Source organism: Cephus cinctus, unplaced genomic scaffold, assembly GCF_000341935.2.
Source record: "Cephus cinctus unplaced genomic scaffold, Ccin1 Ccin1_scaffold0398, whole genome shotgun sequence".
Taxonomy (NCBI): Eukaryota; Metazoa; Arthropoda; class Insecta; order Hymenoptera; family Cephidae; genus Cephus; species Cephus cinctus.
This window is the reverse complement of record NW_014333082.1, coordinates 160,846-177,245: the sequence shown is the minus strand read 5'-3', so window position 1 is coordinate 177,245 and position 16,400 is coordinate 160,846. Positions and strand designations below refer to the sequence as shown.

General features: G+C 36.1%; 1 protein-coding gene across 1 annotated transcript; it reads right to left on the bottom strand.

The window, feature by feature from the left end:
• Positions 1-1,760: 1,760 nt before the first annotated feature.
• Positions 1,761-15,445, bottom strand: LOC107267301. Its single transcript, XM_025084553.1, has 37 exons — positions 14,660-15,445; positions 14,182-14,536; positions 13,709-13,905; positions 13,365-13,526; positions 13,191-13,274; positions 11,403-11,611; positions 11,000-11,197; positions 10,827-10,925; positions 10,624-10,765; positions 10,419-10,536; positions 10,147-10,237; positions 9,912-10,079; positions 9,748-9,845; positions 9,618-9,676; positions 9,499-9,550; positions 9,360-9,427; positions 9,122-9,210; positions 8,873-9,040; positions 8,176-8,357; positions 6,838-6,989; positions 6,365-6,491; positions 5,872-6,065; positions 5,524-5,685; positions 5,345-5,428; positions 4,721-4,926; positions 4,335-4,532; positions 3,968-4,262; positions 3,764-3,881; positions 3,493-3,583; positions 3,247-3,423; positions 3,079-3,179; positions 2,951-3,009; positions 2,831-2,882; positions 2,703-2,770; positions 2,536-2,624; positions 2,286-2,453; positions 1,761-2,075 (listed from the first exon to the last, which is right to left on the bottom strand). The coding sequence occupies exons 2-37, from the start codon at positions 14,187-14,189 to the stop codon at positions 1,893-1,895; spliced, it is 4,716 nt and encodes a 1,571-aa protein (XP_024940321.1). The 5' UTR covers positions 14,190-14,536; positions 14,660-15,445; the 3' UTR covers positions 1,761-1,892.
• Positions 15,446-16,400: the final 955 nt, after the last annotated feature.

The following is a 16,400-nucleotide window of genomic DNA, read 5'->3' as shown; positions in this document are numbered from 1 at the left end:
TTCTGGTGTTGAAGCGGCACCAGGACGGAGAAGCCCCGAACTAGTTACAGGTTTGTGCTTGGTCGAACGTGTCCTTACTTTCGAAATTTATTCAAGACATAAAATTATGGTTCAATGAAAATCTTGGAAAACATACGGAGTAGATAAAAATTGAATTGTAATTTAAATTTCAAAGAAAGAATTTTCCTTTCTGTCTTCTCGTTCCACTCTCTTCCCTCCAATTTCCCATTATGCTTGTCTTACTTGTCCTATTTCTTTGGTCGGGTCGAGCATATTCATATGAGTAGTCACCCTGTTACAGTAGCTGTACGTATAGAATGGCATCGGGGGTCTAATCCGCTGAGCTTGCTCAGTGGGTCGGGGCCCAAGTTGTTTGCCGTTCCATAGATCACAATTCTTGTAGCACATGAATAGTAATGAAATCTAGGTATTTCAATATTTCCAGAAATTTGATCTAAAAAAGAATAAAAGCTAAATTATCGGCTGCCAGGATACCAGAATCAGAACAAAGAAATAATAGTAAAAGACGAAGACCTCAGCTAATTAAAATTAAAAATCCGCAAATCCGCAAATCCGCAACGTCTTTGAATATTACTTCGAATTTCGGAACTCAGCAGATGCTAGTGCACCTTCCTCCTCGTACTTAGCGTGGGCCATTGTTTGCCTTTAACATTGTTTATTGATCATCGGCCGTAACTGCTCAGATTTCCTAGGGGATGATAGCGTTAGATCCAAGTTACCCCGCAGGAGGAACCCTTGTCATAGTGATCTTGCTCTGTGCCATTCCTTACGAAGTTTTTCTGCTTAAATAGGAAAGACTTTACTATAGGATATCCTCTAAGCGTCAGTCACCTGACCATTCTTATTGCGATTCTGCGATTACGGTGATTAGAGATTACAGAATTGCCAAAAACCACAAATTGCGATATCCGTCTTGCCATCAGGAAATACGTAACTCTAATTTAATGAAACGTTAAAATTTTTAATTAGCTACAAGCTGATACGGGACTAACCAAGAACAACCTCCACCGTATCCGAGAGTTGTGTTCCTGCAATTAATAGGGATACCTACGTTCCAACGTCCAAGTTTCTAATGAGGAATGGCAACGCTGCTAAGAATGTAGTGTGTCGTTTCCTTTAATTTCGTAACATCCAACTGCGCATGCGCATTACTGAATTTATGGGAACTTTTGCTTCTCTCTGTTTTCTTTTTAATATCGACTCCACGTCTTAAGATCTCTACGTGCACTCCTACGTGGAGCATAGGCCAGTCGGTATGGCATGGCGAACTCTCGTGCTGCCGTTACAATTCTGCAGCATCTGCTCTCCAATAATCCCTGCATTAATAATTTTGCACTGTGCATATGGCGCTCTTTTATCATTCACACTACGACTGATCTGCTTATCAATGCTACAAAGTTATAACGGCATGTTTGGTATATGGGAAGATAGTAAAGAATTAAAAAAATTATAAAATAATTATAAAATTATAATTTTATTATGTCAAAACAGCACCGAGATTCGAGATGAAACGTTTCACTGTACGTTCTCTATTGCCTTCTTAAACTTTTAACCGATCTGGACTTAATCGTATATAGGAACTTTCTGTGATCCTGCGGAAAGTACTGGCTACTACAGAACCTGGACTCCAAACGCACTCCCCTTGATTGTTATTATTTGATTTTTCACATGTTCTAGATCTAAGAAACTCTGGCTATTCCGGCTAGTGTAGGATAGGAAATAAATAAATTTAACAGTCGTTAAGTGCAATAGTCCGTTAGTAATAATACGTGTTGGGTACAAGAACTTGTAAGTAGTATGAAAAGATAGTTTTCCTTGCATCAACTGGGAAATCAGACATGAATCAAAGCTAGTTCTCGTTTACATTGTTTTTATAAATCCCAAAGAGTACACTTAACCTCAGGATTCATTGGGCTTCCTGCAGGACATTGGAATGCTTTGCTAAATCCTGGTGTATTCGACACAGATCCAATCACCCTGAGTCGGCCTATAGTGTGTTGACGAGTTAGTATATCATAGGAAAGCCGTTTCGGCCTTACGGATTCACACCAATTCTGTAAAACAACAAAGAGTTAAGAACCTAATTAGCTATGGTCGGTTTATTATTATTTTTTTTTTTTCATTTATCTCTTGCGCGACCAGAGCAGTTTGTAAAGTTATTTCAACGGTATTCAAGAGAGCAGCGGATGTTCTCTACGCAGATCAGCAGGAACAGTTGCCTTTGGATTTGCCTTGAAATTGTATTATTTTTCGTATTTACTTACGTTGGCGAAAGACAAGAAGAAGATTTGTTGACTACTGAAATCCTCCAGTCCTGGAACTTTGTTCTCTATTATTCCTTCAGCTGCTAATTTCGATTGATGAGCTTCATAAGCAGCCTGAAGTCCTGCGCTGTCAGGAATATTTTCATCTTGAGTTATTTCACCGATTTGCTAAATTTTCAAAAAAATTCAATCATCTTTCGCTATTGTCTATAAGAGAGAAACTTTATAAGCATGTCCAGTGAATACGTACAAAATTTGTATCGTTAAATTTTTCGAGCTCTTTTATACGGTATTTGTTGAATTGATCCACAAAGCACTTGTTCCTGTTATGTTCACGTTCTAAAATCGATAACCTGCGATTATTGATTTTGGTCAAAATATTATTTGGTCACGAACACAATATTCTCACTTTATTACCGAATTTATTGTAAGCGTGCGATATCTCATGGCCAATCAAGGTTCCGATTCCTCCATAATTGACAGGGCTGAAATAATAGAAATTGTGAACATTTCCAAAATGTATGAAATTATTGGAGTTGGTTTACTTAGGCTGAGATGTACTGAAAAATAGAGGTTGAAGGATCGCCGCTGGAAGTACTGCAACACAATAAATAGTGTTTATTGAATAATCGAATGGTCAATGCATTTATGAATATTTAACTCACTGATAGAATTGTCCAAGGGATTATAAGCTGCATTCACTGTAGTGGGGTCAACAAACCATCTGCAATACAAAATATAATAAATTATTAAATTTACACTTTGCAAGATAAAATTAGACTTTATAACGCACTCGGTGTAGTCCACCTGTTGTCGCATCTTGCTCAAATTTTTTTTCATTAAAAAATTGTTGTAGTTTAACACGTTATGAAAGTAGGATAGTCCCACTTCCAGCTGCAAATGTCGGTAAATTAAATAAAAGGGATAGAAAGTGTCAATTATCAGAAACGGCAGTACTCACGCTCTTGTAAAAATCCACAATTGCTGAAACATTAGTGTACCAATCAGGAACACCAATCAATAGCGTTATATCCCTAAGTTTCCTTATAGCCTCGGATTTAGTATCATTATTTATGAAATTGGCAAGGGAAATTTCAATTTCAATTTTTTCTTTAATCTCTTTAACCATTTCAAAAACCTTCGATAAAGATAAATAAATTATTTAACATTCGACAGTATAATCACTCAGGATCTTCAAGACACGCACCTTCTTTTTCGACTCTTTCGAAAAATATTTTTGTCCAAACTTATAAGACACGGCATCCTTCAACAGGTTTTCTGAAACACACTGCTGCCACCTGCAAATTTCATAAGCTTTACTTGAACCCACAGGCAACGCAAAACTCGTAGTTTCGAGTTTCAACACCAGATGTCAGAAGACGCGTATAAGCAGCGTCAAACATAATTACAATACTAAAAACGCAATAAATAAATGACTGCACATTCTGTGACCTGCACAATAAAAGTCAGTTACAAACCTTGGTTGCTGTTTTTCGGTACCAAATAAAGTCCTGCGGAACTCAAAGAGTAAATTCCGCATTTTCTCATTTGTAAAGTGAAGCATAACATTTACGAATCTCCAATGAAGATAATTAACTGAGAGAAAAATTTGAAGATTTAGACTGTAAGCGTGAGTAAAATTACAATTGATTTATTTTTAAGTACTTATTTCGAAACTATACCGATTGTCCTTTCTGGAGTTTTTTGAAGGACCCCAATAATCTTCGAAAAATATTGTTTGTCAGGACACAGAACCATGTCTGTGTCTCTCACTTGAATGTTGGCCTCATTAAACAAAATTTTTATACTTTTTACCCAGTCTATCTGCAAATAAATTGATAGCATATGAGAACAACGAATAATTGAATTACTTAGTGACTTTGTTACCTCCTTATTTGCACTGGTGCGTCGTTTACTATAGTAAATTGTTTTTAGCCTAGAAATAGGAATAAGACGCATGTTTTTCGGGAATTTCATCTAAATGAATAAAAGCGAAATTAATGGCTGCCAGGATACCAGAATCAGAATAAAGAAATAATAGTAAGATACCTCAGCCAATTTTATTTCAAAATTAATCAAGTCCGCAACGTCCTTGTATATTTCTTTCAACCTCACATGCGAATTTCGGGACTTGGCAAATGCCAGTGCAACTTCCCCCACGTATTTAGCGTAGGCCAATGTTTGCGTTTTATATTGTTTGTGACGAACCAGCATTGATCGTGGTAAGATAAAATTCGCCGGCGACAGCTATTAAATGCCAAAGTTCGTTAATCTTCAAATAACATGAAACTATCTCAGTTCATAGAACCTCAGCAGCAGGTTAACCACAACTGAACCGTCCGATCTTACAGTGAACATATCTTAGATAAGTATTATAAATAAATATCCAAGATGGTTAATTGAGGTGAATCAACTGAATAAAAATTCATACTAACCACAAACCTATAAACATTGTTCGAAATCTTCCGCGTTCTAAAACTGTATAAAATTGCTTGTCCTCTTATTCGAGAATAATTGTCATGAATCTGCTGCCAGGATATTTCACTGCTCTTCGATTCCGATGATCCCCTAGTCATTGGCCAGCCTCCGTTTTCTTCCAGAATGATTTCCAACGGTTTCAGTCCCATTTCCTCAAGGGCCTCTAAAATGAAAATCAGATATTAAATAATAAAAAAAATTCATTATGAATCTTCACTACTGTCAAATACGTCTTATCAAAAATCACTATTAATTACTTTATGATCATAATATTCACGGATATATCAATTAGTAGATAATTCGATTCGCTCCAATCTCGCGAATACCTATTGAAATAATATATCAGCAAGTTCTTTTCCCAATACAGTTTATCACTGTAGCAGGATGTATGCAGCCAATAGTGTCTGCACATAATACCTATATGATATGGAACATTCGAATACTTTCAAAAGACCCAATAGAGTCTATCTACATTAATTAATCATATAACATTGAACATCGGAGACCTTGAAAAGTCATATGATTAATATCATTCAATGATTGGTCGCAATCTCCTAAATATAATAACTGATTGATCATACCCAAATTCATGCACGATCGGTAAAATTGTTTGGCGGCCTTTACAGGTGCAATGTCAGTGTCCTCTTCTGGTTCTTCCAGGATTGCTAAAATCAAAAATGTACAATTCATTCGTTTCTCGTATCACACTTTTCTGAGCACTTCACATACAAATTTCTATTTTCTAAATTACTGTCCGCACCTCGAATACGCTTGTCATTCGACTTCGCAGTTACACTGAATCGATTCCAACTGGATTCAGTGACTGGTATGGGATTATTTGCACGCCATCCGCCGCAAGCATATTCGTAAAAATCTTCGCAAGGATCAACGGACTTATTGAGATTCCTCAGGAATTCCTGGCCTGCAAATAAAATCGTAAAGGATAGTTCAGTGACGCTTCACGATTTTTCATCAAGATATCGAAAAAACGAATATTGCACTGTTTCATAATAAATTATGGCAACGTAGCTGAAATATGGATCCAGGAAATGAGGTTCTTAATTATTGAAGGATATTTTAAGAAAACCCTGAAAGATTTTAAACCTACCAATAAGGCGACATTCTTCGGTTTGACAAACTTTTGCATCATTCGTTTTTACCAAATCTTCTGTTCTAACTTCTTCAGAGAGCCCCGGGATGTCATTAGATTCCTCTTGTTCTGGCTGTGCCACAATGATATACGGATTCGACCTTGCTCTCGAAGACACGAGCAGCGCCCCGAGGACGATTATCGAGTGTAGTCTGAAAGGAATAAAAAATAAAAAATCATGAAATATCTTGGAAAATACTATATCATAGGAAAGCATGAAGAATTACGTGAAGTAAATAAAAAGTTGTTCATTCGACATTAATGAGCCATGGATAAAAGGCATAAATTACGTCTAACAAAAAGGAGAAGCTGAATTATCACAAGATACGTATAACGTAATAAAGTCCAATGCCTACAACGTTCTAAAAGGGTCTTGAAATTTAGAAAATTTAGAAAACTCTCCGAAAACTCATTGTTCAAAATATTAATACAGCCATACGTATGAGCTTACAGTAACATTTCTGTGAACGTTTTTGAGAAGCGAATTCTTCGAGGACCAGAAACGTACTGAGGTGAACAGAGGAGCTCGTCTATGACTTTTAAGCTTTGTGACGACGATAAAGCCTGACCACAATGTTCTCATCCGGTTACCTAGCCTTAGAACTCTGCAACTTCCTGGCCGACACGTGCGAAATTCTACCCCACGACATGTCAAGCGTCCCCGTCCGCTTCCATTTTCTTCAAGAAACCTTCCAACTCCATCAATTTCCATGTTAGATTATAAGATACCGGTTGATTTGTTATCCGATGATAAAGCTATGAATGTGCAATATACTCCTAAAAGGATTTTCCGCAATTCCATAAATCTGCAAAGTTACGTCCTCTTTTCACAACAGGAACGGAAGCTTCAATGCTGCTGCCTGGCGACCCTCGCCGAAACACTCGCATTCTGGGCTAAAGACAATGCACACTGCATTTTATTACCTGCCGTAATTTTTAATAAAGATTCAACACCATCCCTGTGTTCCCACAAAGACCTGGGAGAATGATGGGCTTGATGGAGCAACTCTTGTCGCAGTGATCTTGCTCTGTACCATCCCTTACGAAGTTCTTCTTCTGAAATTGGAAAGACTTTACTATAGAGTACCGTCTAAGTGTTGGTTACCTGATTACCCTTATAGCACGAGGGGTAACAGATTATTTGCTTTCCTTATGCACCAGATACGATTATAATTATTTGATGGTATTTTACACTTGTATCATCATGGATTCTGTGTTCGAAGCTTCATTAAAGTATCCGCTTTTGCGATTCTGCAATTAAGGTCACTCGAGATTACCAAATTGCCAAAAACCACAAATTGCGATATCCGTCTTGCCATCAGGAAATAAGTAACTCTAATTTAATTAAACGTTAACATTTTTAATTAGCTACAAGCTGATACGGGAATAACCAAAAACAACCTTCTCCGCTTCCGAGTATTGCGTTTTTGCAATTGATAAGGATAACTAGATTCCAAAATACAAGTTTTTAATGAGGAATGGCAACGCTGCTAAAAATGTAGTGTGGCGTTTCCTCTAATTTCGTAACATCCAACTGCGCATGCGCATTACTTAATCCATGGGAATGTTTGCTTCTCTCTGTTTTTTCTTTTTTAATATCGACCGTGCACGCCTACGTGGAGCATAGGCCAGTCGGTATGGCATGGCGAACTCTCGTGCTGCCGTTACAATTCTGCAGCATCTGCTCTCCAATAATCCCTGCATTAATAATTTTGCACTGTGCATATGGCGCTCTTTTATCATTCACACTACGACTGATCTGCTTATCAATGCTACAAAGTTATAACGGCATGTTTGGTATATGGGAAGATAGTAAAGAATTAAAAAAATTATAAAATAATTATAAAATTATAATTTTATTATGTCAAAACAGCACCGAGATTCGAGATGAAACGTTTCACTGTACGTTCTCTATTGCCTTCTTAAACTTTTAACCGATCTGGACTTAATCGTATATAGGAACTTCCTGTGATCCTGCGGAAAGTACTGGTTACTACAGGACGTGGACCTCTTGATTGTTATTATTTGATTTTCCACATGTTCTGGATCTAAGAGAATCAGGCTATGCCGGCTAATGTAGGTTAGGAAATAAGTAAATTTAACAGTCGTTAAATGCAATAGTTAGTTAGTATTAATTCATATTAGGTACATGAAATTATAATACTAGTAATATTTGTAATTAGTATGAAAAGATAGTTTTCAATGCAGCAACTGGGAAATCCGACATGAATCAAAGGCAGTTCGCGTTTACATTGTTTTTACCGTTTCCAAAAAGTACACTTATATTCAGGATTCATTGGTCTTCCTTTAGGACATTGAAATGCCTCGCTAAATTCTGGTGTATTCGACACAGATCCAATCACCCTCAGTCGTCCTACACTTATTTTTTGACTTGTTAGGTCATTATCGAAAGGCTTTTCCCGTTTCAAGGATTCGCACCAATTCTGTAAAACAACAAAGAGTTAAGAACAATCCAGATATGTATAAAGAGTCCCGAAGAATTCTCGGTAGGTAAGTAGGATGTCCTAAGGTGGATGTGCTTTGACTATACCAAAATCTATAATATTATAACACAACTGTCAATTACTGATACACTGGCTGATGACTGGAACAACCAGATTAATCGCTTTAGAAAATATCTAATCAAAATACAAAGAAATCGGAATCAAAAAATTATATAACTGCTGGTAAAAAACCAAAGATATTTTCAAGCACTCGTTTCTTTCCTAGTTGAATGTTTAAATAACATACGGCCACGCGATACATACTGAACCTAATTAGCTATGGTCGGTTCATTCTCGTTTTTTTCTTTCGTCTCTTTTGCGGCCACAGCAGTAAGTAAAGTTGCTCTACTATTCGTATCTACTTCTATACGCAGATCGGTAGAAACGATTATTCTCTTTTGCCTTGTCTTTAATTGTGTTATTTTTCAAAATTTGTTTTCTTTCTATATACTTACGTTGGCGAAAGACAAGAAAAAGATTTGTCCACTACTGAAATTCTCTAGTCCTGGAAGTTTGTCCTCTGTTATTCTTTCGGCTGCTAACTTCCTCTGATAAGCCTCATAAGCAGTCTGAAGTCCTGCGTTGTCAATGATAGTTCCATAATGAATTATGTAAGATTCCTCCTACATTTTCCATAAAATTCAATGATCATTCGTTATTGTCTGTAAGAGAGAAATTTATAAGTGTGTCTTGTGAATACGTACATAATCAGTAACGTTTAACGTTTCGAACACTTTTTTCTCGTAGTTGATCAAATTTGCCAGATAGCACACGTGTTCGAGGATCGTATTTCCTAAAATAGACAATCACCAACTATTTGTTAGAAACAAAATTTAACTTGTTTACGTAAATATAGGGAAAAGATGTCTGAGACAGCATAGCGAATAACACGAAAAAACAAATGACTTCTCAGACACCTTTCCCCTAATAGTGCTGTAATACCGTAGTCTATGAAGGGTTCAAGTAATTCATGGCCAATTATAGTTCCAATTGCTCCATAATTAACAGCGCTGAAATAATAGGAATTGTGAACATTTCTGAAATGTATGGAAGCCGTATATAGTTATTGAAACTCGTTTACTTGGGCCGAGATGCACCGAATAGTGGAAGTTGGTGGACCGCCGCTGGGAATACTGTAACGCAATAAATATTTTTTATCGAATAATCGAATCAAATACGTTATTAAATAATTCAACTCACTTAAAGAATTTTTAATAAAGTCACGATATATGTTCACTGTAAAAGGATCTACCAGCCATCTGCAATAAAAAAATTCAATTCGCAGAAATATTCAATTCATCCTTTATAAGATAAAATCAAATTTTATTACGTGTTGTCTATCGGTTGTCGCAGCTTTTTCAAATTTTTTCTCAATGTAAATTTGTTGTAGTTTAATATATTATCAAAGTATGACGGTCCCACTCTCAGCTGCAAATGTCGATAATTAAAAGAAAAATAACGAAAAAGACAATTATCAAAAACCACGATACTCACGTCCTTGTAAAACTCAATACTTGCTGAAGCATTATTGAACCAATCAGAAAAACCAATGAATTTCGCTGTATTCCAAAGTCCCTTCTTAGCCTCAGATTTATCCCGCCAATTGGTGTTCGAAATTTTAATTTCGGCTTGATCTTGAATCTCTTTAACCATATCCAGAACCTTAAATCAAGATAAATAAATTATTTTACATTCGACAGTATAATCTCCCATGATCTTCAAGATTCACCTTCTCTTTTGATTTTTTCAGTAAATATTTATGTACAATCTGATACGACAGAGCATCTTTCACTGGGTTTTCTGAAATACACTCCTCCCATCTGCAAACGTAATAAACGTTAACTGAACTGACAATCAACGTGATTCTTTTAGTTTCCATTTCCAACATCAGATGTCAGAATGCGCACAAGGAACAACAATCAGAATAGTAATGTTGATAAAAACGCAGCGTATTAATCACTGCGCGTTGTGCAAAGTGCAGAAGAAAAGTCAGATACGAACCGTGGTTTTTGTTCCGTGACACCGGAAATAAACTTATTCAGTGAATAGTTCATGTTCCTCATTTTCTTATTTGTGTAGGGCATCATCGCGCTCACAAATTTCCAATGAAGATAGTTGACTGAAAGAAATGTTTACATATTTAGACTGAATGCGTGAGCGAAATTATAATTGATGTACTTTACAGTATTTATTTCAGAAACTATACCGATCGTTCTTTTAGAAGTTTCTTCAAGGATATGAGCAAGTCTCCTAATGAAAACAGGGTTTGAAAGCAGAATCGTATCTGTTTTTCTTACGCGAATGCCGACATCTCCAAACAAATTTTGAAAAGTTTTCAACCAGTTTATCTGCACAAATTAGTAACACATGAGAACAATGAATAATTGAATGGCTCAAAGATTTCGTTACCTCTGCCTTTCCACTTCTGGTTAATTCTTCGTTGTACATTTCGTGCAGTGAGTCCGTAGAACTTATAAAAGAATAATCATTTGGCATGTAAAAGCTGAGCTAAAAAATGTTACAACAATTTAACGGATACCCAGGCGAAAGAATCACAATAATACAAAATAATGATAAAATACCTCATACAAATATCCCTCAAAGTCAATCATATCTGCAATGTCCTTGGATATTCGTTTCCGACTCACATTCGAATTTCTGGACTTAGCAAAAGTCAATGCAACATCCTCCACATATTTAGCATAGTAAGATCTTGCGTTTCGACCTTCTTCAAGAGCAAATTGCATATCGAGTGGGAACATTGGAGTGCGTTGCTTCAGCTATTAAATGTCATACTTCATTAATGTTTAAGTTACATGAAACTTTCTCAATTTAGAAAATTGCATAAGCAAGTCAACCACACCTGGTTGATACCATAAGCATACCATACCCATCCCACAGTAAGTAAATCTTAGATAATTATTATATTTGAGAATCGAAGGTGGTTAATCTAACTGAATCAACTAAATCATAATTTATACTAACCTTTATGACATTAACATTTCGATGTAAATCTGCGTCTACCCACACAGTGAACAAACTTGCGTTTCTGCTTAATAGATGATAATTTTCATGAATCTTCTTCCAGGATACGTTTCTGCTATTCCATTCCGATTTTTCCATAATCATTGGCCATCCGCCGTTTGCTTCCAGAATCTGTTCCAGCGGTTTTATTCCAAGTTTTTCAATGGCGTCTAGAATCAAAATCAGGTATTAGGTAATGTCAAAGTGCATTCGTACTTTTCAGTACTACCAAACATGCGTTATCACAGACCACAGCTGATCATTTTCTAATCATAAAATTCACGCAGATATCGAGGCTGTAGTTCCGAAAACCTCATACCTTCAAAAATTTGTATTTGTATTCTGCCGTATTTTGACGTGCTGATGACGAATATAATAGCGAGAATACCCGAAAAATCAATGTAAAAAATGGCTGTTTTTGAAAAAAAACTTTTTTGACATTTTTTCAATAAGCATTGATTTTAGAGAAAAAAGTTTTAAGTAAAAATTGTAGACTGTAAAAAGTTACATCTTTTATGTCCTACATATATTTTTATTGTAAATCTATTAGTTTTCGAGAAAAATGAGATAATCTTCAGAGAAACAAATATTCGTAGAAAGGAATCGTAATAGATCATGTAGAAATTATGATTGATAGACTTTGTTACTGTGGGAAGGTTGGAATTTTGATTTTAAAGTACAATTTTTCCTTTTCGTATTTTTTCACGCTTTTTTGCGTGTTGAACAGTATCTTGTATTTGGGATTAGTTCCATGTCGCGTAACTATTGAAGAGTGTCCTTGCGATCTTGTAAAATTGGACTTAACGTAAAGACGTTATAAATTTAATTCATTATCATTGAGGTTTAATGATCTGTGTAATTTAAATAATCTAAACGAAATATACGAAGTATCGCTTTTCAACGAAACTATTATTTTCAATATAACAGTAATTAGAGCGACTAGCTAAAATATCTGACGCGGAAGCTGATACTGAACTTTGGAAGTTTGAAATATTTCAATTTAAACTGTTTTGTGTGCTTACTAGCGATCTTGTGATTGTTTCGAGTTTCTCCGAGGGTTGTAAATGCTGTGTTGCGACGGGATCGAATAGTGCAGGTTGCAGACAACCTTAATCGGTTACAACTGATTTCGATCACTTGGGTTTCGTTTGGTTTGGTTTGGTTTTGCTTTGTTAGATTAGGGAGGATACTTGTGAGTGACGTTTTTCGCTCATTTAACATTATCTCATTTTTCTCGAAAAATAATACTTTTACAATGAAAATGCCTAGGACACAAAAGATGTATTTTTGTACAATCTACAATTTTTACTTAAAACTTTTTTCTCTAAAATCAATATTTATTTAAAAAATATCAAAAGAGTGTTTTTTTGAAAAATAGTCATTTTTTAAAATTGATTCTGCGGGTATTTTCACTATTATATTCGTCATCAGCTCGTCAAAAAAAGGCTAAATACAAAAAATCATATATTTTGGAGGTATGCGGTTTTCGGAACTTTATCCGATATCGATTAGCAGATGTTTCGAATCTAACAATCTTGTTAATATTAAAAAAAAATAGTATATTAGCAAGTTACTTTTTCAACACACTTTGTCACTGCCTTAGGATGTGTGCAGCCAGTAGAGTCTGTCCACATTTACTAATGATCTAACATTGAACACAGAAGATCTTGAAAAGTCGAATGATTAATATCGATCCGATGATTGGTTGCGATCTCCCTAATATAATAACTAATAAGTGATCGATCATACCTAAGTCCATGCACGATTGGTGAAATCGTTTGGCGGCCTTTACAGCTGTAAGGTCACTGTCCTCTTCTGGTTCTTCTAGGATTCCTAAAGTCAATAACTTACAATTTATTCGTTTCTTGTGTCACATCTGTTTAAGCACTTTCCTTCCATTATTTTCTTAATTAGTGCCTGTACCTCGTATACGCTTCTTATTCCATCTCTCGATTTTTGTCAATTGATTCCAGATCCTTTCCTTAGCCGGCATATGATTACGTTGACTCCACCCGCCGCATGCATATTCGTAAAAATCCTCGCAAGGATCAACGGACTTATTGAGATTCCTCAGGAATTCCTGGGCTGCACATAAAAGTGTCAAGTGTAATTAAATCATGCACCACGTTTTTTCTTGAAAATATCGCAAAAAAATATTGCAATGTTTTATGATAAATAACGGTAACGTAGCCGAAATATGGATCCAGGAATTTAGGTAGAAACTTTAAAGGATATTTTAAGAAAATGTTCAAACATTTTGAACCTACCAGTACGGCGACATTCTTCGCTTTGACAAACTTTTGTATCAGCAGTTTCTCCTGGAAGATCTTCTACTCCAAAATTTTCAGAAATCCACTGGACGTCATTAGATTCCTCTTGTTCTGGCTGTGCCACAATGATATACGGATTGGAGCTTGCTCTCGAAGACAGGAGTAGCGCCCCGAGGAAGATTATCGAGTGTAGTCTGAAAGGAACAAAAAATAAAAAATTATGAAATATCTTAGAAAATACTATATCATAGAAAAGCATGAAGAATTAGGTGAAGTAAATAAAAAGTCGTTCATTCGACATTAATGAGCCATAGATAAAAGAGACATAAGTTACGACTAAGAAAAAAGAGAAGCTAAATTATCGCAAGATGCGTAAAAAGTAATAAAGTCTTTTTGAAAATTAGAAAATTTTAAACACTCTCCGAAAGGTCATAATTCAAATATTAATGCAGAAATACGTATGAGCTTACAGTAACATTTCTGTGAACGTTTTTGAGAAGCGAATTCTTCGAGGACCAGAAACGTACTGAGGTGAACAGAGGAGCTCGTCTATGACTTTTAAGCTTTGTGACGACGATAATGCCTGACCACAATCTTCTCATCCGGTTACCTAGCCTTAGAACTCTGCAACTTCCTGGCCGACACGTGCGAAATTCTACCCCACGACATGTCAAGCGTCCCCGTCCGCTTCCATTTTGTTCAAGAAACCTTCCAACTCCATCAATTTCCATGTTAGATTATAAGATACCGGTTCATTTGTTACCCGATGATAAAGCTATGAATGTGCAATATACTCCTAAAAGGATTTTCCGCAATTCCATAAATCTGCAAAGTTACGTCCTCTTTTCACAACAGGAACGGAAGCTTCAATGCTGCTGCCTGGCGACCCTCGCCGAAACACTCGCATTCTGGGCTAAAGACAATGCACACTGCATTTCATCTACCTACCGCAATTTTTAATCAAGGTTTAACGCCATCCTTGTGTTCCCACAAAGACCGGCGACAATGATGGGCAATGATGGGCTGAGCCGTGACTGCTCAGATTTCCTAGGAGATGATAGCGTTAGATCCAAGCGACCCCGTAGAAGGAACCCTTATCCCAGTGATCTTGCTGTGTTTCATCGCTTACGTAGCTCACCTTCTTGAACAGAAAAAACTTTACTATATGATACTATAGGATAGGTAACAAATTATTTGCTTTTCTAACATACTAGATATGTTTGTAATTATTTAATTGATTGCGTAGATGGGTATTATCATGAATTTTGTGTACGAAACCTGATTAAGATATCCGCCCTTGCGATTCTGTCATTAAGGTGACTCGAGATTACAGATATGCTCAAAACCACAAATTGCGATATCCGTCCTCCCATCAGGAAATTAGCAACTGTAATTTAATGAAACGTTAATATTTTTAATTAGCTGAAAGCTGATACGGGACTAACCAAAAACGACCTCCGCATCCAAGAGTTCCGTTTCTGCAATGGATAGGGATAGCTACGGTCCAGCGTACAAGTTTATAATGACCTAATGACTTAATGAGGAATGACGACACTTACGTAACGTCCAACTGAATTCATTCGTTTAATCAATTCAATACTAAAGTCAATTGTCAATTCGTTACTGAATTCATGGGAACTTTTACATCTCTCTGTTTTTTAATATCGACCTCCTACGTGGAGCACTGGCCAATCATTATGGTATTGCAAACTATTGTGCTGGCGTACTATTGCGCTGTAAGATAAATTCTACAGTATCTGCTTTCCAATAATTGTTATATTAATAATGTTGCACTATGCATATGGTGCTCTTTTATCGTTATGAAGTTATAGCGGCATATTTGATAAATAGGAAAATAGTAAAGAATTAAAAAATAATAGAAAAATATTATTATTTTAAAGCAGCACGAAGATTTGAAATAAAGCGTTTCTCTGTACGTTCCCTGTTATCTCCTAAACACTTTAACCCATCTGGACCTAATTGTGCATAGTTCCTCTTTACAATCCTGCGGAAAGTACAGGTTACCACAAAACCTGGACACTCGACCCACTCCTCTTGACTGTTATTATTTGATTTTCATTAAAACCTGGTGTATTCGATACCGATCCTATCACCCTGAGTCGACCTATACTCTCATCGAAATGCTTGAAATAAATTCAAAAGCAAATGCACCAGTTCTGTAAAACAACAAATACTCCCCCTCCCCCCTAAACACTTACATGTAAAAAATTATGCCAAGTAAAGGAGTGCTGTGAATTCCTCTAACAAAAATATTGAAATCATATTATTAATGTCAAGTATATAAGTCATTACATACATATCTGCTTATTATATGATCTAGCTCTAGCCTATTATTTTAATGGTATTTTCAAAATTCTTCTTAGAGGATTCACAGCACTTCTGTACTTGGTATAGTTTTTTACGCGTATATATTTTTTGGGGGGATATCACAAGATTTTGTTGCTTAATGGGATATAAGTTATACAAATACAATTATACAAATTATACAAATTTTAAAAGAAAATGTAATCTTGAATGTAGATAAGCGTCATTAATGGTGGCCAGCTTGTGGACGTCGTGTGGTAAAGGTAAGAAAGGAGAGTGTGCAGGATTATTTACGTACCTCAGGCCGTGCGTGAAACAGAGAGGATACTATGGTGTCAGCGAGACGCCAAAGCGTCGCTTGCTG

Bases quoted from the DNA above. Each gene is read 5' to 3' on its own strand.
- LOC107267301 (XM_025084553.1), bottom strand. The intron at 13,275-13,364 runs GTACAGGCACTA...TATTGACTTTAG, and splicing joins GAATAAGAAGCGTATACGAG to GAATCCTAGAAGAACCAGAA. The intron at 9,677-9,747 runs GTAATAAAATTT...TTTTTATTGCAG, and splicing joins CGACAACCGATAGACAACAC to ATGGCTGGTAGATCCTTTTA.